We start from the raw sequence: 20684 nt of genomic DNA, 5'->3' as shown, positions 1-20684 counted from the left end.
TCGGGTAATCAGGAGTAAAGTCCTTCGTATTCCAGTAATCAGAGATCTCGTTACATTTATATAAGGTCATATATATACGAATGACTAAGTAGAGATAAATCTCTCCAGAGCAGGTGGGGTACCAGTCATTTGCTCGTATATAAGGGCAGGAATCGTCTTGAGGTTCTCGCAGATACTGATTCGTCTTCTCAACTATCAAATTAATGATTTCAGGTATATAATATATAGTAAATAATGTAATAGGATTATCGGGAGAGGTGTTCTCTGGCAAGGTAATTTCCCAATCCCAATTGGGCAATTGCATAGGCTTAAACGTAGCCCCTTGCTTGCATATTGGATCTTCGTTCGGCCGAAGGGTTCCTTTATCGGTAGAATCGAATACAGTATCTTCTGGCATCGTGGTTGTGGTGTAATTGATGATTTAATTGATTTGTTTACATGTAAATACAGATTCAGGTTTTGGTGTTCCTTCGGAATAATGGTTTTTCCGCTTCCGGTTCGGGCGCACCTGGCGGCAGCTGAACGGATAGCAGAATTCCGATTTAGTAAAGGCGGTATAAGGCCTATAAATATAGCGCATTAGCCCTGTAGTAGCCCTGTAGTACTACCAAGGCCCTGGACCCACTATTATTAATAGATTTAGTACTGTAAAGGCGGTCTAAGGCCTGTAAATATAGCGTATTGGCCCTGTAGTGGCCCTGTAATGGCCCTGTAGTGGCACTGTAGTATTGCCAAGGCCCTGGGACCCACTATTATCAATGGAATTATCAATGGGCTCGCTTAATGGCTGGCTGGGCCCACTTTTATCGATGGAATTATCGATGGGCTCGCTCAATGGCTGGCGGGCCCACTTTTATCGATGGAATTATCGATGGGCTCGCTTAATGGCTGGCTGGGCCCACTTTTATCAATGGAATTATTGATAAAAGCGGGCCCAGCCATTAAGCGAGCCCCATTGCATCGATAGTATTAGCAATAATTATATTATCTATATTATATAATAGACTATTAAATAGAAATATAATAGTATAGTAATAATAGTCTACTTTTATACTAATCTTTATACTAATCGGTTTATAATTGAACTAGAAAGCGAGATGTTCATGTAATAGGGCTCGCTTAATAGCTGGGGCCCACTTTTATCAATGATAATTATCGATATCGATCGTTTATCGATCGATTAGCCGATAACGATTACTAATCGATAATTCCGATCGATAATTTATCGGAGCCCACACTGCTGTATCGAAGGTGCTGTCTGGCTAATAGTATAAACCATCATCATCTGGAGAATTTGAAGACTGAGCGAGTGCAGTGTCCCGGGTTCCTCTCCAGGGCACAAGAACGAGGGACTGCTCATTACAAAGATGCTCATGGAGACACCATACTCGGGAGAACCACCGGGTAGAAAGAACGTGTGATATCATGCTGACGATCTCTTTCACCGTCTCGAGTGGAAGCGCCTCGAGTAGAAGGGACTCTGAGAAGTCCTTGGCAATGTGGGAAACGAGCTTTTCCTAGACATCTCACTGGGATTGGGTGATGCTGATATCTTCGAGTATAATGACCACGAGCCGGGCGCTCTTGTAGATCAGGTCCCTGGCAGCTATTGATATCAGCTTCTCGTCTTCGCCCCCCTGGTTGATACAGAATTGGTCCATCCATATGCCCCTTCAGTTGCAGATTGACAAACACCCCTTAGGGCCTGAAACATCTCCTGCGATATTGGCATTGCTGAGCGGGAGCCATGCTGCTCACTCTCCTTCTGCTACCTGAGACCCGGATGATCTCCACTCAGGCGAGTGCCAGCAGTAGCTCACCGCAATAAAGCTATGGAACACGTCTGGTCGAGGTGCGGGTCCCGTATACAGGAGGCGAAATGGCATGAAAGGGAGCACGGCAGCCTTAAATGTGAGCAGATCTGTGACTGCTGGATCGAGTTTGGCAGCTTCGGCTAGTAGATTGCATACCTCCTTCAACTCTTCTAGGGCAGCTTATAGAAGAGAGTTATTGTTGTCGTCGGTTAGTATTACCTGAGTGACGATATGCTTTATGTGCTTCAGATACGATGAAAGGTGGGTCTCGTCATCCGACTCAGCGCACTGCATTGAGCGCCATGATGCCTTGTCACAGAAACGGCACTTCACAACGTTTGTTTCGATGTCGTTCCACGCCCTGACACAGCCAGAATAATTGACTAGAGATTCAACCATGCTGAACAGTAGCCTTGTGCCAAATTTAACTGCTGCTGCTAGCAAAGACTACTACACTTTGCACGTTGTTTCTATGAGGCTGAGAGGAGGGGAAATGTCTCACTTATTGACGTGATTGGGAGGCTAAACCCTTTTGGGAAACCACCTCCTTGTCGGCTTCAAAGATGGGCAGTACTATCTGCATGTGACTCTGGGGAAAAGAAAGAAGCTGATTTTGCAAGTGACTATATGCTTCTTGCAACGGCCTAGTCTCAGCTGACCATTCTTCCCCGTGATACGGTTCTGGTTCATGGCGACTCAAGACAGCAAGAAGCTGGTAATGAGTCCGCAGGGGTAATGATGAAAGATCATATGAAGAATTACTCAGGTAAGGCGGTGATGCGGCCGCAGGGGGGGCGAGAGCGAGTAGAACATCAGGTAAAGGGGAGATATGGTGATACAGCCGCAGGGTAGCGAGTGGATAATCAAATGAAGAGAGAGAGAGAGAGAGATGGTAATGCGGCCGCAGGGGTAGCGAGTGAAAGGCCAGGGAGTGAAAGGCCCGGAGAAAGAAGCCCTCAATACAAGTATGTATATCTCTCTCTTCTCCAATCATGTACTTTTCCCATTGAGGTCATGTTATGATTCCTTTCATTGTTATATAGATTTTTTTATAAAACTATAAGTGACATTTGCACACTTTTCATAGATAGTAGCAACATGTCTTTAGTTCAGAGTTGAATGTCCACAATATGCAATGATCTGGTATTATAATATTATATGCAATGTCAACTGTGATTTTGCGCAATGGCATCTATAACAATAGCTCTTACTATATCCAATAAGAACTTGAAATAAATTTAATAAAGCGAGCCGACTACTTTTTCGAAAATTAGACTTGAGCTGACATTATTCTCGCAAAGAACAATACTATTGCTAAAACAGGCTTTCGTTCTCAGTTCTACTAACCCTATCCAACAAGAACAACAAGCCGACCACTTTTATGAAATCCGACCTGAGTAAATGTTCTCACAAAGAACAATACTGTCGCCAGATCATACTTCTTTTGCTCTCGGTCGTTGTCCGCACCGTGTCCCCACAACAACAATGAATAATACCCTCCACGTTCCAGCACCATTCTACTCCACCCCCCTAGAACAACGACCTTTACTCAATAGGCCCTTGACTCCAGGAGGAGACGGATTTGCAATGCTCCTCCCACCCAACGTAAACTACCCTTGCCCGCCGGCACAACAACAAGCAGAGCAACCTCTCAACGAAGAGCTCACCGATGCTGATACCGACTTCGACTTCAGCCGTCATCAACGGCCGTTTCGGACGAATGCGAGCAAAGCAAAGACGGCAAAGCAAGAACAGGAAGAACTCGCGCAGGTGAAAGAGCAGGACAGTACCAATGCTACGCCAAAGTCGACACGATGCACAAATTGCAAGACGGCAAAGAAGAAGTGTGATCTGGTGGAGACGGGGCTCCCTTGCACAACATGCAAGAGAAAAAAGTTACCATGTGTGGGGTGTGATATCCCGCGTCGCCAAACAGTACTCCCAAAGAAGGCAAAAGCTACACGGAAGGTGGCTCCTGGAATGTCTGCACGACTAGCAACAGGGCACGGTATGGCGGCTGCTCCAACGCCAGCCCCAGCACCAGAATTCCAGGGCACCGACTCCGTCGAGCCAAGGCTCTTCCGAAGAGACGAAGCACCACCTAGAGTACGATCCGCAAGTCCACAAGGCGAAGCACTGTTCTCCGATAAATGCGACAACTGCGAACGGCACGAACGATGCTGCGAAGATACTCGACCGTGCTTCGAGTGTATGGAGCATAATATTGTCTGCTATGGAACTTATATGGACAACCCATATCGATCTGCCCATGACGACTCCGACGGATCTGGGAACGGATGGGCAACCTTTGGACCAAACTTTGGTCTCTATGACTGAGGATGGTAAGGGAGATATGAATGACCCTAACAACTTGGGCACAATGTAAGCATTGGAGAGAGATAGATGGCTCGAGTCTTCTATTAGAGAGAATATTAGCATTTTGATAGAGTTGTTGATAGAGTTTGATACCGTACCCCATTTTCGCTGTGAGATCTTATGAAATAACTTGGCGAAGTTCCGATAATTTCAAAGTAGTTTTGAACGTACGAGGGCTCGATGGAACAATACGACATTCCAGTTACAACTGGACTGCGGGACCTAGTATTAGTACCTTGTATCTAGTACCGCTTTTTGTCCACCGCTTGCCCACCCAATCAGCCCCTCACAATATCAATAAAAACTTACCCAACATCACGTCACACTTTGCAAAAACCCAGCACAGTACACAGGGGGGCTCAATAGATAACTCGAAACTCCATTCCAATCTAAAAAAGCGTTAAAGGCGTGTTGCAATACTAAGAGAAGCTTAACCCAATCAACGCCGCCATTCATGGGCTTCATGCTTGCTTGCTTGCTTGCTCTCTGCCCAAATCGAACATCTGTACCCTGTGCTCAAACAAACGCAAACGCTTGGTGACTTGGTAGCTCTTAAAGACCACAAACAAAGGACGTAGACTAATGCCGAAATCGCAGTCCGTTCCAAGCCGTAGTGTTGGTTGACATGCTGAGAGTTTGGGCGAATAATCCGTAAACATGCTGGGCATCAAGAATCCGACAAGCTCTCCAAGTAGGATTGACAGTGAACTTTGAAGTGCGTTTGTTTTGAGTTTTTGCTTTCTTGCTTGCTTTCGTTCCATTGTTTGCTGAGAGATAGCCCCAGAAAATCTCCCAATGAAGTTGAGGTAGGTAGGTATCTCCATCCATAATGCCCCCATCGTTTGCATGATGCCCGATCAGGATGAGAGGTATAGAGCAATTAATCATCCGTCTTCTCCACATCTCACATCCCAGTTCCTAAATTTTCCATCTTCAATTCTTCACAAGATTGCAGCATTATAGCCTGCAGATCTGGTCGTCTCCTTCTCCACACCCTACTCCCCACCACACAGCAGCCCCTCTACATGATCGCACAGCATCCGCAGCAGCCTCGGTCCTTCTCGCCTTCGCTCACTTCCATCTTGCCTGACGGTCCCCCGCTTCCTGAACCACTTCCTCCGCCTGCTGTGTAGCCTGCCATCTCCTTGTTGTAGCGTCTGATCTCGCGGACGATATCGTAGAATGCGTTGTCGACGTTGATGCGGGATTTTGCTGATGTCTCGATGAATTTGCAGCCGAAGGAGCGCGCCAATGCTTCACCCTCTGTCCAGCACAAGCCCCATTAGCAAATCATCCGTATATACTTGTATAACTGGAATATATAATATTTGCATACCTTGCTTCGTAACTTGTCTCTCGTTTTCCAAATCACACTTGTTGCCCACCACGATGATTGGGAAATAATCCTTATCCTTGACTCTCAAAATTTGCTGCTGGAACGTCAAGATTTCCTCGAAACTCTGCCTGCTCGTGATGCTATACACCAGTAGGAAGCCTTCACCCGTTCGCATGTATTGCTCTCTCATCGCCGAGTATTCTTCCTGGCCCGCGGTATCAAGGACATCGAGCAGTGCAACCTCATCGTCAATCACGCATTGCTTGCGGTAGGAATCTGCATGAGTTAGCAGGGGGTTCAGGCCGCATCACCACCGCGAGGGTCCATTGATGCTTATGTGACGAGTGGGAGACCGACCTTCAATCGTAGGATCATATTCATCGACGAAATGGCTCTGTATCAACTGGATGGTCAAGCATGACTTCCCGACTCCACCACCGCCAACAACAACAAGCTTGTACTCTCTCAAAAACTGTCCCACCAATGAGATGATTAGCAATTGAGACGAGGTTTTTTTTTCGTTCCTGCAGCAGCAGCGCAGCACATCGTGCATCGCTGGCATGGCAGAGGAGGGAGCGCTTACCTTTGAGGCCATCTTTGTGGTCGAAAGATCGTGATAGGAAATTCTCACTTGCTCATGAATTGTCGAGACCTGCGGTCGTCGGCTCGTGATGCTGAAACGGAAACGATATAGGTACCGGGAACCTAGCTATTGTCTAGTGCGGTCTCGTTCGCTCTTTACGATAAATCTCCACTCCACGGTCAATGGGATAGAATCCGCAAGAGTGGAATGGACTGGACAGGACGACGGCGGCGAGGAGAAGCTATAGGACGGCGGCCGAAGTCGACAAACGCAGAGCACGGTGAAGTCGAGTGGGCAGATCAATTGGGAGCGGCGCAATGGATCAGTGAATGAAGGTCGGGGTCGATGTCAAGGACGAGCCGCGGGCAGGTCGTGGTGAGGGTTTGCGGACGGTGTCGTGAGGAGTTGTGGGATGTGTGGTCGGACACTGGGAGAAAGGCTCGAGCGCCATCTTGTGTTCTGATTCTGAGTGCAGGGTGTGCCTTTGCTCCCCCCTGCGGCCGTTCGCCTGCCTGCCAAGAAGCGAGGTGTGCGGTGCGGTTGCTTCTCCAGTTTGGCGCGCCCTCCACAGCGAACTCGCAGCTCGCAGCTCGCATCTCGCACCTCGCAGGCCTCTCTGCACCTGTCTCCAAACGCCCACTAGGACTTCAATCCTGGGCGCACCTGGAGGGCAGACCCGCATCGCCCATTGGTAGCCAGCCTGAGGGTTGTTCCCCTTCCGTGCAGCCTTCTACACTCTTCTCATGGGACATTAGCCAGTCACGAGTGCCCATCCAAGCGCACGATGGCGAGGGAGGCTTGCTGATGAGAGACGCTCAGAGACGGGCGTGAAGGGGCCGCTTGTCATAGGGCCTGTATTGCAGCTGGGCGAAAAGGAGGGCATTCCAATCTCTCTCAGAGTCTCCATCTCCCGGTTTTCGAAGTTCATGGAGAGACCCTCCCGCGCCAGCCACGATGATTTTGGCTTTGAGACACACCAATCTACTACTGCACGCGTTAGGCACGGTTTCTCCCCACGAATCCTCTTTGGCGGCAAATTTAAATAGACTTTTCTCTGGATCAACAGCCAAACTTCCCTCGTGCATCCATGGTCCAATATCAAAAGGCCCTGGTGGCCTGCAAAAGCAACCTCGCAGCAGCCACACTCCTCGAACCCGTTACCCTTCCATGAAGGCGGCATCGAAGCTTTGGAATTTGGAACCTGCCGTCATCCCACGCCGCATATCTCTGGAAGCAAGCTCCCACAATCTCCAGATACCAGAGCAAAGCTGCTGTCACGACTCTCCGTCCGTTGCACTGAATCCGCGCTGCCGCGATCAACGATGGGGCCACCCTTGCCAGTGAGGTTTCACCCAGGTAGCCAGGCCACTCACCCAAGCTCCCGTAGCAAAAGGTTTCAGCCGACACAAGCTTTCCATTGAATATTTCTATCCGGCCGATCAGAAATCATATTTTTTGAGAAGACTGAGGATGAAATGCAAAAATGGATGTCTGCATCCGGAAGTAAGGTGTTGTTTCTCTTCGTGTTCTAGAAAACTGCAATTTCCGAGTCTTGATTTCCGGTAAGAGATCTGTTTGCCTGCGTGGCAAGAAGGACGCAGTGCTATCAATTTATGTTCGACATGGCAAAATATGGTCGCATTTTCAAAAGTGTCACCGAGATGCTTCTTGAATCTTCAGTCAGCATCTTGGGGCGGCTGGGCGCACGTCAAACCACGTGCTCTTGTACTCCTTTGAGAACCCACAACCTCTTTTGTATTTTCTATACTCTATACAGTGGACAAGGCCGAAGGTAGAAGAGAGAGGGCATCTCGAGCCAGAGAGAATCCAGGAACTAGACATGATGTTCGAGATCTCTCGGGGGACAAGAAAACTCGGCTAAGCCACACTCATTGACCAGCTGTTTTCGTCTCTTCAACATCGTCCTCTCCTTCTACTGTCACCCGACGACCATCAACGTTCTTCTCCACTTCGGCGACTAAGCTTTCTAGGAAATCTTGATCTCTGCGTCGTTATCAGCGTCTGCCTGGGCCACAAGGCGGTCCAACCTACCTTCCAACTAGAGTAACGGTATTTCTTTCCTTGCCCCACCTTGGATAACTGCCGACCTTCACTCCTTTAGGCTCCACCCGGGCCGCAAGTTCAGCCAAATACGGCGCAACCTCGCTCTCCGCCTGCGGGGTCGAAATCAGTATCCTATGAATGCCCTTTCCTTCAGGGTCGCTCAATCGTGGTGTCAAAATTGGCTTCATTCCGTCGAGCAATCTTTCAAATAACCTTGGCACACCAGGCAAGACATGGACATTACCATTTATACAAGCGACCGGTACCCACAAATCCTCATGCGGAAATATAACCTGCTTCTTTAAATCTCGAGTCTCATCTAGGGGAAGTTCGATCATTCGCATCTTGGCTGTTCGTGCTGGCGTATCTTCGTCCCATGAGAAATTTGGTTGTGAAGGATGTGGTTTTGACAGTTTCTTCATGCGTTCATAAGCTTCTTGGTGAACCTTGAGTTTGAGCCCAAAGGCTTTGGCTATCGATTGGTAGGTGATGTCGTCGTGCCTGGAGATGTCAGTCAAAGCCAATGTCTCCTCCGGGGATAGCATACGTTGGCCCAATGCCTCCACTTGTAACCACGAAATCGTAGTTGTTGCTCATGCGGCGGACTGCTTCAATAATTTCGTCCTCGTCGTCTGCAATGACCTCGATTCGTTTCAGGGGCTGCCCAACCATCAGTGTCAGCACCGAATTGCTCTCTTGCTAGATATACCATTCCCAATCCGAAGCAGAATTTGGCCATATATGCAGAATTCGTCTGCGTGTTCCATCAGCACTCCGTTATCGTCCCGCTTGGAGCTTGTTCGAACATACATCTACGGTCTGAATTAACCAAAAGTCAGCATTGTGCTTTGCGAACAAGCTCCCAACCATTAAGAAAGCTCACCTTCCCACCCAAAACTTCATCTCCAATAATCAGACATGCTGCCGTATGGATTGTCCTTGAGTTCCTCTCATCTGCGGTACTTGACGTCATGACTCCCCTGGCAGCACTGGAAATTGCTGCAGCAGACGTATGAGCGTGATTGGGAAGAGGACGAGCGAGATGGCGTGCCAATTGTGAGAATCTCGACAACATGAGCTCGATGTTTTCGTCCGGAAAAGAAAGCTGGTTGTCGCGTGGGAAAAACGATGTGGTACGAGAAGCCAAAGAATAGTGGGGTCGGATCTCGAAATCGAGGCGAAGTCACAACCTTGCATGGATGGAACGAGGGGAAAAGATCAGGGACGCGTGGTTGTCGAATGTCACTCGGTGTTGATAACATAATCCAAATAATATATAAGGAATGTCCCTCTCTCCAATTCTTCCCGAGTACCTGCATCTCGTTCCATCTATCCTACGACGCCTCAAGCCAGAGTTGATGGCTCTCCGCCTGCAGAAAGCCTCCAACATTCCAGAATCACAAGCTGGACAAAAGAACGCTTGAAAGTATCACGTTATCGCTATCCCGAGATCCGCCCCGACGTGACTTGTCTCTTCTCATCAGTCATGATTATTCAAGTTCGCACTCGCACGAATTTCGCCGTTTTGGCTTCTCCAGCCTTCCATCACGGGATGCACCCAACCTGGTCATCCGGTGCCGAAGAAGCCGGACTTTTGTGGCGGCTTCAACCTCTCTGCTTAAGCACAGCAGCGGACCAAACAGGAAATCTTCACCACTTCGTCAGCGCTTGTTAAGAGGATCATGCCTAGAGACCCCTAATGTCCGAGATGACTAAGATCCTCCACCACTAATGCATGACGTTGGAACTAATACTGCCATAAAGTTACTGCCACAGCAGCGGTAAATCAATCCTCGGACTCTTTGGAAATCCTTGGCTCTTTGACCTCTTTCTTTCTTCTTTACTTGTATACTTTACGCAGTCATGTCGTCCGATGGCCCCGCACACCGAGTCCAATCTGCTGTGGTTGAGTATGGATATCCTCAGGGCCATCTCGGACATCTCTCCTCGGACGAAGAAGCAGCGTTCAAGAACTTCAAGATAGTCTGCGAGGAAAAGGGATACTACAAACCTGGGACTGGGGACGAGCCTGGTACACACGATGATGCTACATTACTGTACGAATTCCCCTTTGCCTTGAAATGCCCGTCTGACATGATATACAGACGCTTTCTCCGGGCCCGCCGGTTCATTGTACCAGACGCCCTCAAGCAGTTCACAGACACAGAGGATTGGCGCAAGGCAAACCAATTAGACCAGCTATATGAGACCATAGACATAGAACACTACGAAGAGACACGTCACTTGGTACCTTCACTCCCCTCCTTCCAAATTGCCCCTCTAACCTCCCCTTAGTACCCACAGTGGACCGGCCGTCGCGATCGCCGCGGAATCCCCGTCTACGTTTACGAAGTCAAGCACCTAAACAGCAAAACCATGGCCGCGTACGAGAAATCCGCCAAAGAGACCAACTCAAAAGCGCAAACGGACGGCAAGACCTCCCCCAAACTCCTCCGCCTCTTCGCACTCTACGAGAACTTAATAAGATTCGTGATGCCGCTGTGCACAGCGTTGCTGGATAGAGATCATCCCCGCACGCCGATTACGCAGAGCAATAATATTGTGGATATTAGTGGGGTGGGATTGAAGCAGTTTTGGAATCTGAGGACGCACATGCAGGATGCTAGCACCCTGGCTACGGCTCACTACCCGGAAACTCTTGATCGAATCTTTGTTAGTCCCCCGATTCTCCCTTCCATTCCCAACCCGCTTAAACCTCCAATCTCCATTTTCGATTCTAATGTAAAAATTTCCAGATAATCGGCGCCCCCGCATTCTTCCCCACAGTCTGGGGCTGGATAAAACGCTGGTTCGACCCCATCACCACCTCCAAAATCTTCATCCTGTCACACCACGACCTGCTCCCCACGCTCGAATCCTTCATCGAACCCGCCAACATACCCAAAAAGTACGGCGGGCAGCTAGACTACACGTTCGGCGATAAGCCGGTCGTCGACCCGGCGATGGAGCATTTCATCAAGTGGGAAGGCGACAGGAAGGAGTTTCCGCGGGGCCCGATGTATTGGGTTAATTTTGATGAGGAAGGGGAGAAGGGGAAAGCGGGGAAGACAGGCTTCGATATGGAGGCGCTGGCCGTTGGTGCGGAGGGCGGGAAGGAGAGAAGGGAGAAGATCTGTAGGATTGAGACGAAGTTTCCGGAGATGGCGGTAGAGATTAATGGCCATGCGGGGGTGGTGAAGAAGGAGCAGTTGACGGCGCCGACGGAGACGGATTTGCCTTCCACGCTTTTGCAGGTACCTGGACAGCAACAGTTGAAAGAGCAAGGGAAGGCAGAAGGGGAGGAAACAGTAGCGATCCAAGAAGGAACACTCATTCCCGCCTCGAGACCCGAACCCATTAGCTTCGTCACCGCTAGCGAGGGCATCGATACTTTGAACGAGAAGACGGGGAATCTTGCCCTCAACGGTGAGGCTAAGGGCCCAAAAGAAAATGGGAATATTAACGGACCCCATCAAACAGCCATGGCGAACTTGCTGGACCCGAGTGTTCCTGTCAATGGGAAGACACTGGAGACGGAAAATGCGCACCAACACCACGCTGCAGGCGATGTGACTGATCCTGCGGTCGGAGGCGGTGTCGAGGAGGCGGATAAAGCTCATTCGAGCGAAAATCATGATGGGGGTGTAGGGTTGGTCGAGAAGGTTAAAGAGAAGATTGGCGTATCTGCATGATACCATCTTCCTTAATTTGAATTTTTCCGTTAGGAAATCCATGGATTATTGAATGGAGGGCGATCTGGATAGAAAGGGCCTGGCTATGCGCGGTGAGAGATGAGAGATCTAGATTTGATACCTGGAGTTATACGACTTTTGAATTCATTGACTGATGGTTTGGGGAGGCTTTTAGGCATCTGAAGAGTGCAGGAGAGGGGTTGTATAAGTACTGATGCGGGATGAGTAGGTAGATACAGAGGAACATGGGTTAACAACACCTATCACCAATCTAGCGTTCACCTTTGACATATGTGATGAACGTCAGGATCATTACTGCCTCAATGTACCAAAGTTTATTGGAACATCGAGTCGATATGCAACAAAAATCAACTTGTCAGATTCACTTCCCAACGAGGACGTTCTCAACATCCCAGAAAGAGTTGGAACATTGAAGTGTCGTGCAACACATACCCTCAGCTTCAAATTCACTGCTCGGCCACGGATCAGTTGAAAGTGACTGCTTTTACCCTCGGACGAAAACTCCACACTACTGATCTTGACAACTTAAGATGACTTCGGACAATAATGTGAGATGCAACAAGACTCAAGGGGAAGGCGGGTGGGGGAGGGGGCAATGTTGATGAGAAGAATGCCAATGTACCAGAAGTTCTCGTACCGTGAGTGCGATGTGCAATAAAAACATTTACTCGAGCGATTCACTTGAGTTTAGACAGATTCGATATCCTGATTGTACCAGAAGAAGTTGGGACATTGAGTCGATCTGCAACAAAATAGGAATCGTGCAATGATGAACTATTCACTTCACAAACTTTCACGACTCAGACTTGTGATATACAATGCAAATTGGATAGTTCTGAACTGGACACTTACTAGAATTGCACTATATTGCACTTTCATATTTCTCCTCAGTAGAGTTCCCATCCTAACGCCAACCGGTGCCTGCCCGAATCCATTCAATCCCCTTGCCCTTTCATAAACTCATCACACACTTCCAGCCCTAAATAAAGTCATTCGATCCATATCCACCAAACGGATTCGGCGGTCTTCCTCCAGCGCCTCGTGGCGGTCCATCACCAGGTCCCACGGGATCATATCTCGCTCCAGGTGGAGCTCTTGGATCCCCCCCTTGTCCTTGTCCCATTCCACCAAATAACGGGTCGTCGAAGGTTGGGTGCATTCCTCCCATTCCGCCAGGTCTCGGAAATCCACCGCCTACGAAGCTTCCTCGGAGAGGATCATTTGGTCCGAGGCCTGGAGGATTCAGGTCATCGTGTCCGATGTTGAACGGTGTTCTTGCACTGGGGTGGAGGGGAGCCATGCCCCGTAATGGACGGTTCATGTCGAGTTCGTCGTCGAATCCTGGAGGTGGGAAGTCTCCTTGTGGAACAATTGGTCTGCGAGGATCTACGGCGAGGGGGTCTTGGAACGGATACGGACGTGCTGGTTCTGGCAGTCTGTTGCCCCCGCGAAGGGGGTCTTCTCGTGGGTTGCGTCGAGCGTGTGCTTCGTCCCGCTCGTCCCGAGCATCTTGTGCGGCTGACTCTTCATATCCCTCTTTACTAAGTCCTGGTATTAACTTTTGGATGATGGTAACTTTGAATTCGGATGCAAGGTCTTGGATTCGTGAAGGCGAGATAAACACCTCCTTCAGCTTTGCTTCCAAGTTTGACCTGTCTTCCTCACCATCTGCTGTAAGGGTGATCCTGAGTGGGAGTGCTGCTGAAGAAATATAGTCCTTCGCAGTAACTTCAAATCGAAAGATTCTCTCATCGCCAACACCAAGACCTCTGATTTCTGCTTTGCCCCCCAGCCTATCAATCTTGATAATATATTGCATTGACGATTGTGAATGTGCGTAGAGGAATGAATGCGATCCGAAGGTGGGGTTCCATTTTGACGACAATCGTGGGGCTATTTCCGCGACTTCTGCTTCTGGGGAGATGTTAGTGGGAGAAATATGGATGAAGGTAGATATATCTCACCTGTCTTCTGATGCTCGCCGTATCCTATCAATCGAAATCCAACGGCTGTCATGCAAGCATGTGTGAAAAGGGCAATAGCTTCGTATGAGCTGCTGAAGTCTGAATTTGTGTCGTCTTTGACATGTGTGGGAAGGGCATCTGCCATGTGCTTGAGAATGCTCTCGGTACTAAGAGGATTGTTCGCCATTGTGAGAGTAGATTTGAGGTGTCGAGGCAGTCGAGGAGGACGTCCGGAGGCCTGGCCCGGTTTAGGTTTGTACCCACTTTGTGCGGCTTGTAGTTGATTGAGAACTCGCAGTAGAGATCTTGTTTCCCGAATGTCTTGGATGATCTTCAAGATGGGATTGATTATTGTAGTCGCTCTGACGTGGGTGAGGTTGTTGCGTGGTTGTCGAAAGATGGCTTGATGCGGGGTGATTTTATGATGGCGAACGCAAAGCTGCCTAGAGCTGGAGCTGGGGCCAGAGCTGGAGCTGAAGCCTAAGCCACACTTTAGTGACGTCAAAGCGGCTCCACAGGCGGAAGCCATGCCCGCGTTTCAGCTCGCGACCCTTGTAATAGCTTCGGCTTCCCCTTTCAACTTCTCCTTTTTCAAATTTCACAAGAACTTCAGGAACCTTCATGAGAATGTGATAAACAAATGTCCACTGAAAGTTCTGGAACATTCTTCTTCTGGAGAGTTCTTCAATCTTCGCCCGACCATTCCAGCCTTGATTGGCCAACTCGAAACCCTCCAACCGCCATGAACCCTCAGCATCCCTTCCAACATCCAGCGGCGGCCGGGCTACCAGAGATTGGCCCAAAGGACCCCTTTGTGAAGGTCGTAAAAGCACTGTTACCGCAAGGAAATCCTCAATTGCTTTTCATGGCTCAATCGCTGACCAGGACGCAGCTACTTTGTTCACGAGATCTCGATGCCCTCGACATTCGACCAACTTCGAACAGCTGCTGCAGGACACAAGATACGGGCTTTGGTAGATCATCTGGTTCTAAGCGTTACTAACCCAGGCTTAATCAATGCTCTGCTGTCGGTAACACCTCCTGTTCTCCTTGCAATCACTTATAAGTCGTGGTAGAACGTTGAAATGGCACTTCTCTACTATCGAAGCCGGCGGAATCAACGAGACTCGAGCCAACGCATGCGAGATGCTGCAATGTTTTGCTTATACGAATTGCCCCAACAAAGCGTTGAGGTGGTGAGAGACGGATGCCATCCTGAGATCACAGAACAATCGACCCTGCTTCCACAATTTCGAGACACGCCGATCGCTGGACCGCCTGCAAACAGGCGATTCGAGCTCCTAAGGTCTATTTTGAACATCCGAGGAACCTCGGGAACTGAATCTGGCGTCGAAGAAGACGATCAAGAACACTCGCTATCATCGTTTGCTGGCTTGACCGGGCTCGAGATTGCTGCTGTGGCCAACTGCAAGAAATTTTTGAGCCAGAAGATTGTTCAGAAGGTAGTAGATGGAATATGGAAAGGGGACATCATATTTTGGGAGAGTCTTGTTTCGACCACCAAGAAGAGACCCCAATTCTACAACAAGAAGACTGCCGATATTTTCACGCGACTGAGGGTTCCCCGATACATCAAAACCTTCGAGGTTTTGTTCGTTGCAACTTTCCTTTTCTGGCTCTGCTGCGTTCTCGTCGAGAGGAATTCGTAAGTAGGATGCTCCTCCACAAGGGACGTTCTAATGTGAACACTAGGTCCCACATCACAGTTTTTGAGTTTCTCCTTTACATCTGGTTTGCAGCATTCTCCTACAACGAGCTCAGCGAGTTCTTAGACACCAAGTCCATTTTCTACGCCGTCGACATTTGGAATGCTTGTGATATTATCATCATCGTACTTGGCTTTGCATTTTTAATGGCCAGGGGTCTTGGGATATACCAAGGCAATCCCCAGACCATCGACGCAGCCTTTGATATTCTGTCCTTGGAAGCCCTTTTTATGGTGCCAAGGTTATTTTCTATCATGTGTTTGCTCCCATACTTTGGTACTCTGCTTCCATGTTTGGAAGCAATGGTGAAAGACTTCGTCAAATTCATGATGCTAGTGGTGATACTCTACCTGGGCTTTCTGGCAACCTTCACCCTTCTGTCTCGCGGTGCTTTCAGTGTCCCTAAGATGAGTTGGTTTCTTGTTAGGGTGTTCTTTGGAGGAAGCTCCCTAGGATTTGAGATTATGCGTGATATCAACCCCAAACTCGGTCCTCCATTGATGGTCATCTTCGTCTGCATGACCAATGTCCTTCTCATCACTTCTTTGATCTGTATTCAGCGTGATGCATTTGCCAGGGTTATTGCACATGCGAGAGAGGAGTACCTGTTCGTATATTCAGTCTACGTTCTCGAGGCTTCCACCAGTAAGAGACTCACGCATTTCTACCCTCCTCTGGTAAGTCTTAATCCCTTGAATAACAAGCGCTTCTAAACTCAAGCAGAGCCTAATCCCTTTGATATTTATCCGACCTCTCAGGCTTTTCGTTGCCTCAGAGAAGCTTCGAAACGCCCGCATCTTTGTACTCAAAGTCACACATCTCCCTATTATCAGTGCCATCTGGCTCTTCGAGCTGGCGCACGACCAGGTCAGAGAGACCAATACCTTTTCAACCATCCAGCCTACCCACCATACTGTCGAGCCCTCAGCGATGCCGAAGACTCAACCAACGCATTCCAGCCACGGACCATCGAGCTCTTCACGGCACCCACCTGGCGGTCCCAGGGCAGCTGAAGTGTTCACTCCTAGCGCACATGTTAACAATGGCAAGGCCAGAAAGGAGGAGGCTGCGGATTCGACTATTGTGACTAACACTGATTTGGAAGGCCAGGTGAAGGAACTGAGCGGTCAGGTAAAGGACCTGAGTGCCAAGATTGCCGAGCTGGCAGCATTAATTATGGCCCAACAGCGGACTATTACCCCGCCAGAAGAGGAAGAAGATGAAGCAGCATAAGCCACATTTTCACGACTAAAGATTATACGCCTCTATATTTCTTTGAGCCAGGGACAGCACGACACCATGCATCTCTGATGGGCCGGCTATGATGGCTCCACCATTACCCAACGAAGCAATTCTTGACCTCTCACCTTGACTTCTCGCGAGTGACACCCTCTATTCATCCATCCACCAATGACCACCTATCAGGAAATGCCTCCGGCGGACGAATATTTCTGCATGCTGAAATCAGATTCGGATATCCTTGTACTAACATATGGGCTGCCGTAATCCTCTGCAAGAACGAAGCCCTGCATTATCACAACCTCAACTCGGCTGCTGCCCACTATCTCGACCATTGAACCACATCTCAACCTCGCCGCTGATCTCACTCAATCCATCTCTTCCCCAGAAACGCACTCCGTCTTTCTAGGAAAACTTAGATCATATGATCGTTCGGCCATGACTTTCCGCCCCTTCGAGATGAAACTGAGAAATGCTGATTTGCACGTGGAACATAATTTTGAAATCTTGGGGTTTTAAGAAAGTTGGCAGTGGAAATACGGAAGTTGGTTTTTGAGGACCCCTTTGAGGGGACCGACTAGGGTTACCTGCAGGCCGGAGCTCAGGGTCCACCTCTTGCGGTAAGGTTACCCCTCGTTAGCTTGCAGCAGTAAAGTGTTTGTTGGTTTGGCGCTACGAAGTCTGCGAATCCGTCCACGATGCGGTGAGTTTCCTCCGCTGTATCGTAAGAAGGCAATTGTTGCCACATGGTGACGGGAAGAATCCGTAAGCCTTGATCCTGACTCGACAGTGTTGAAGGACTTTTAATGTTACATGATTCAACTCGTCAACCGCACGCCGCGAATACGTACATAAAAGGACAAGTACCCAGCCAGCCACCTCGTCAGTCAGAAATGTCCAGATACCTCGCCGCTCAACCTCAATAACCAAACCAACAAGCAAGCAAAATGGGCGAGCACTATCCTCGACCCCACACCCTCCCCTTCACAACCCTCGACGTCTTCACCAACACATCCTACTCTGGCAATCCTCTCGCCCTCATCCGTATCCGGACCGCCCTCTCACCCCACCTATCACAAACTCAAAAGCAACTCATAGCCCGTGAGTTCAACCTCTCGGAAACAATATTCCTGCACCAACAAAAAGTTCCCTCCATCCCCGAGTGGAAAGTCGACATCTTCACCACCGACGCCGAGCTCCCATTCGCCGGGCACCCAACAATCGGCGCCGCAGCTTACGTTCTCTGGCTCTCCGGCGAGAGAAGATGGGATGCTGGAACTCTTGTCACGAGAGCAGGACGGATTGCTATCTCGCTGAATGGTGATGGAGACGGCGTTAAGGCGGAGATTCCGCATAATGTGCATATTCATAGACATACGCTTGGTGATCTTTCCCAGCCGATTTCGGGGTTGAGCAGCGAGGAGGAGTTGAGGGATGCGGAGCTCAACGCTCCTATTGTCTCTATTGTAAAAGGAATGACGTTCCTCCTGGTTGAGCTGGCAAGCTTAGAGGCGTTGGGAAGGGTCAAGTTACAGGGACAGAGTATTGATTTCCATGGTGTGTTGGATACGGAGGAGGGGTGGGGCGAGAGTTTCGTGGCAAAGTATTACTTTGTTGTTTTGGATAAAGAGGTGAGAGGGGAGGAGGTTGTAAAGGTCAGGACGAGGATGCTAGAGGTGGGTATGGAGGATCCAGCGACGGGCAGTGCGGCCAGTGCGTTGAGTAGCTGGCTGGCGTTAAGGGAGGGGAGGAGTAGGAGTTTCGAGGTCACGCAGGGAGTGGAGATGGGGAGGAGAAGCGGGATTGGGGTTCATGTTGGCTTGGATGGGGCGGGGAAGAGGGTGGCGAGTGTGAGGCTGAGTGGGTGTGCGGTTGTGGTTATGGAGGGGAGTCTAAGGATTTGAGCTTAAGGAACATGAAGAGGAGCAGATGGGAGTCTTGGGAATGGAGTTTCTATTCGAAACGTTTGAAGTAATGGTTGGTCTCCCTTCGGCGGCGCGTTCGCTTAGCTAGTATTGGATTGACGTTGAGTATGATGCAGCCGGAGAGAATAATGCTGGTGTGGAGGGAGGTGGAATGAAGGAAGGCATTGAGTTGATGGGGTCAAGTTGAATTTCTGGGGACTTGTCTCTAAAAATACCGAGCTCGATTCCTCCCACTGCACAAACTTTTGTGGTTTACTCGGTGCTTCTGAAGTCCAAATGTTGGCTGGAAGCCGATGTACTCGGAGATGATTTAGCGGTGGTTGAGTGACACTTTATAGGGGCTAGGAAAGTCATTGGAGAAGTGGCTGAAGCTGTTGATGCCACTCACTGAGGGCCAAAATTCGACGAGGCTTTTGTTTTGTTTTCAATTTGGCCGCTTCAAATAGAAGCTCAGAACATTCCTGTTCCTTCCCCTGTGGGGTCTTTTGATAAGTTTCGCGCAATGGAGGGACCGGGTTCACCTTTGAACCGCAACGAGTTTGCTGTTCACTCAGAGCTGGTGAGCCACTCTCGACGCGAATCTCAAGCTCTTCTTCATCCCTCCTCCTCCACCTTCCTTCCGTCCTCAACCCATCAGGACGTCTTGTACCAACAACAACTGCTACTTCCCCCAACTCCACTGGGCCATAGTACCAGCTTTCGATTGAAAGTCCAGTCCAGTTGTCAAGTCCGCGAACCTCGACCGCGGTCGACTAGAACCTTGGAAGATCTCCATCACTTTAACAAGTTGGATATCGACCATTGACCTCAGCTTCGAACTCGACGTTGACACCACCTGAGAGTCTCGATGTCAGTCATCCCATAGTCTCTCGACCTACTCCACACCCAAACCGATCTTCTGCACTCCTCTGAGAGAATGAATCTTACCCCCCAGTTAGAGGTCAGAGGTCGTGAGCCCGAAGAGTGGACTCAGAATGCATACCAAAACCCTCACTGCAAAGGAGAGTCTGTTCATCGGTCTCAACTCAACCCGTTGAAAGAGAAAATTCTTCGACTGCGCGTGAAGAATCCAGATGGGACGCAAATTGAGATCAATGAGCCTCAAGGACGGTTGAAGCTAGCTTTCACAGGCGGAACGGAAGATCCATCCCTAGAACTTCAACTTCAACAATTCGGTCCAATCCCTCACAGCGAACAATATCCGTCACATATCACTTTCAAGTTTGGCGCTTTCCCAGTATCGAAATCAGGCATTGTCTATCATGGTCGAAAGGTTCACGGGTTCTGGCCTGCCGAGAGACTGGAATGGTCTGAGTTCCCGATCGTTGATGAGAATCAGAGAGGTCCGACAAGTTTTACGGAAGCTCTATACGATCTCTGTTGGGAACCATTCGTGAGAGACGATGTGGCATACGTCAAATTGTCGTGGAAATCCAGAAGCATGATTACATTCGGATTAAGCCTTGCATGTCAAGCTAGTCCAGAATATTTTGTCATTGCGCGGACGTTCTGCAGCATTGCTGACCCTTATAAGCGGCAACCTGACAAAGGCCAGACGTTTACCATCGAAATGAAGGATGCCCCGGACATCCAATACCGATATCGATACCTGCTCGCATGCCAGGCGAACTTGCAGGCATATTGGAGATATCGACTCATTCCGCGTGACGAGCAAGGAAGCGTACCTCCGAATCTCTGCGATATCTTGCCACTCTACTCTCGAGAAATCCGGGAGCTCGAATCAGCAGACCCGAGAATTAAGGCAACCTTTGACAGCTCGAAACTATTCCCAGATGACACCGTCGCGCTAACTTGCGTCTACGCATTCTGTTTAGTTGCTTAAGCAGAGTATTATCTGAAAGGAGCACTACTTTATGAAGAACATGCACTTTCTTTGCTTCGTGGACGAGATTTTAGCATCGAATGGAACGTCAAATTCGAAA

At 49.3% G+C, this 20684-nt stretch overlaps 8 protein-coding genes across 8 annotated transcripts; 5 read left to right on the top strand and 3 right to left on the bottom strand.

Annotated features, from left to right (window-relative positions):
* Window positions 1-2946: 2946 nt before the first annotated feature.
* On the top strand, window positions 2947-4151 carry K444DRAFT_717085 (uncharacterized protein; the record flags this gene model as incomplete). The annotated part of the gene is made up of 1 exon (XM_024888396.1): window positions 2947-4151. Exon 1 carries the CDS (start codon window positions 3216-3218, stop codon window positions 4149-4151), a length of 936 nt encoding a protein of 311 aa, XP_024739335.1. The 5' UTR covers window positions 2947-3215.
* A 1060-nt stretch (window positions 4152-5211) lies between these two features.
* K444DRAFT_641776 (ras family protein) lies at window positions 5212-6121 on the bottom strand (the record flags this gene model as incomplete). The annotated part of the gene is made up of 4 exons (XM_024884663.1): window positions 5212-5453; window positions 5527-5802; window positions 5884-5998; window positions 6110-6121. The coding sequence occupies 4 exons, from the start codon at window positions 6119-6121 to the stop codon at window positions 5212-5214; spliced, it is 645 nt and encodes a 214-aa protein (XP_024739334.1).
* Window positions 6122-7876: 1755 nt separating this feature from the next.
* K444DRAFT_610489 (Molybdopterin binding protein) lies at window positions 7877-9243 on the bottom strand. Its single transcript, XM_024879760.1, has 6 exons — window positions 9057-9243; window positions 8984-8992; window positions 8883-8927; window positions 8721-8833; window positions 8162-8674; window positions 7877-8113 (listed from the first exon to the last, which is right to left on the bottom strand). The coding sequence occupies exons 1-6, from the start codon at window positions 9144-9146 to the stop codon at window positions 7999-8001; spliced, it is 885 nt and encodes a 294-aa protein (XP_024739333.1). The 5' UTR covers window positions 9147-9243; the 3' UTR covers window positions 7877-7998.
* A 793-nt stretch (window positions 9244-10036) lies between these two features.
* Window positions 10037-11319, top strand: K444DRAFT_475227 (CRAL/TRIO domain-containing protein; the record flags this gene model as incomplete). The annotated part of the gene is made up of 4 exons (XM_024872931.1): window positions 10037-10230; window positions 10279-10420; window positions 10469-10846; window positions 10930-11319. Coding segments are annotated over 4 exons (1104 nt in total), but the record flags the coding sequence as incomplete, so codon positions are not given.
* A 1284-nt stretch (window positions 11320-12603) lies between these two features.
* K444DRAFT_651532 (uncharacterized protein) lies at window positions 12604-14037 on the bottom strand (the record flags this gene model as incomplete). The annotated part of the gene is made up of 2 exons (XM_024885715.1): window positions 12604-13800; window positions 13851-14037. The coding sequence occupies 2 exons, from the start codon at window positions 14035-14037 to the stop codon at window positions 12866-12868; spliced, it is 1122 nt and encodes a 373-aa protein (XP_024739331.1). The 3' UTR covers window positions 12604-12865.
* A 555-nt stretch (window positions 14038-14592) lies between these two features.
* Window positions 14593-16810, top strand: K444DRAFT_641772 (uncharacterized protein; the record flags this gene model as incomplete). Its single annotated transcript, XM_024884662.1, has 5 exons — window positions 14593-14684; window positions 14743-14877; window positions 14959-15516; window positions 15564-16254; window positions 16301-16810. 5 exons carry the CDS (start codon window positions 14593-14595, stop codon window positions 16808-16810), a joined length of 1986 nt encoding a protein of 661 aa, XP_024739330.1.
* Window positions 16811-17447: 637 nt separating this feature from the next.
* Window positions 17448-19189, top strand: K444DRAFT_341593 (phenazine biosynthesis protein). Its single transcript, XM_024872035.1, has 2 exons — window positions 17448-17519; window positions 17615-19189. Exon 2 carries the CDS (start codon window positions 17764-17766, stop codon window positions 18718-18720), a length of 957 nt encoding a protein of 318 aa, XP_024739329.1. The 5' UTR covers window positions 17448-17519; window positions 17615-17763; the 3' UTR covers window positions 18721-19189.
* K444DRAFT_341566 (uncharacterized protein) lies at window positions 19190-20642 on the top strand. The gene has a single exon (XM_024872034.1). It carries the CDS (start codon window positions 19658-19660, stop codon window positions 20582-20584), a length of 927 nt encoding a protein of 308 aa, XP_024739328.1. The 5' UTR covers window positions 19190-19657; the 3' UTR covers window positions 20585-20642.
* The last annotated feature ends 42 nt before the right edge of the window (window positions 20643-20684 follow it).

The sequence above is a fragment of the Hyaloscypha bicolor genome, assembly GCF_002865645.1.
Source record: "Hyaloscypha bicolor E unplaced genomic scaffold K444scaffold_53, whole genome shotgun sequence".
Taxonomy (NCBI): Eukaryota; Fungi; Ascomycota; class Leotiomycetes; order Helotiales; family Hyaloscyphaceae; genus Hyaloscypha; species Hyaloscypha bicolor.
This window is presented reverse-complemented; position numbering and strand designations above follow the sequence as displayed.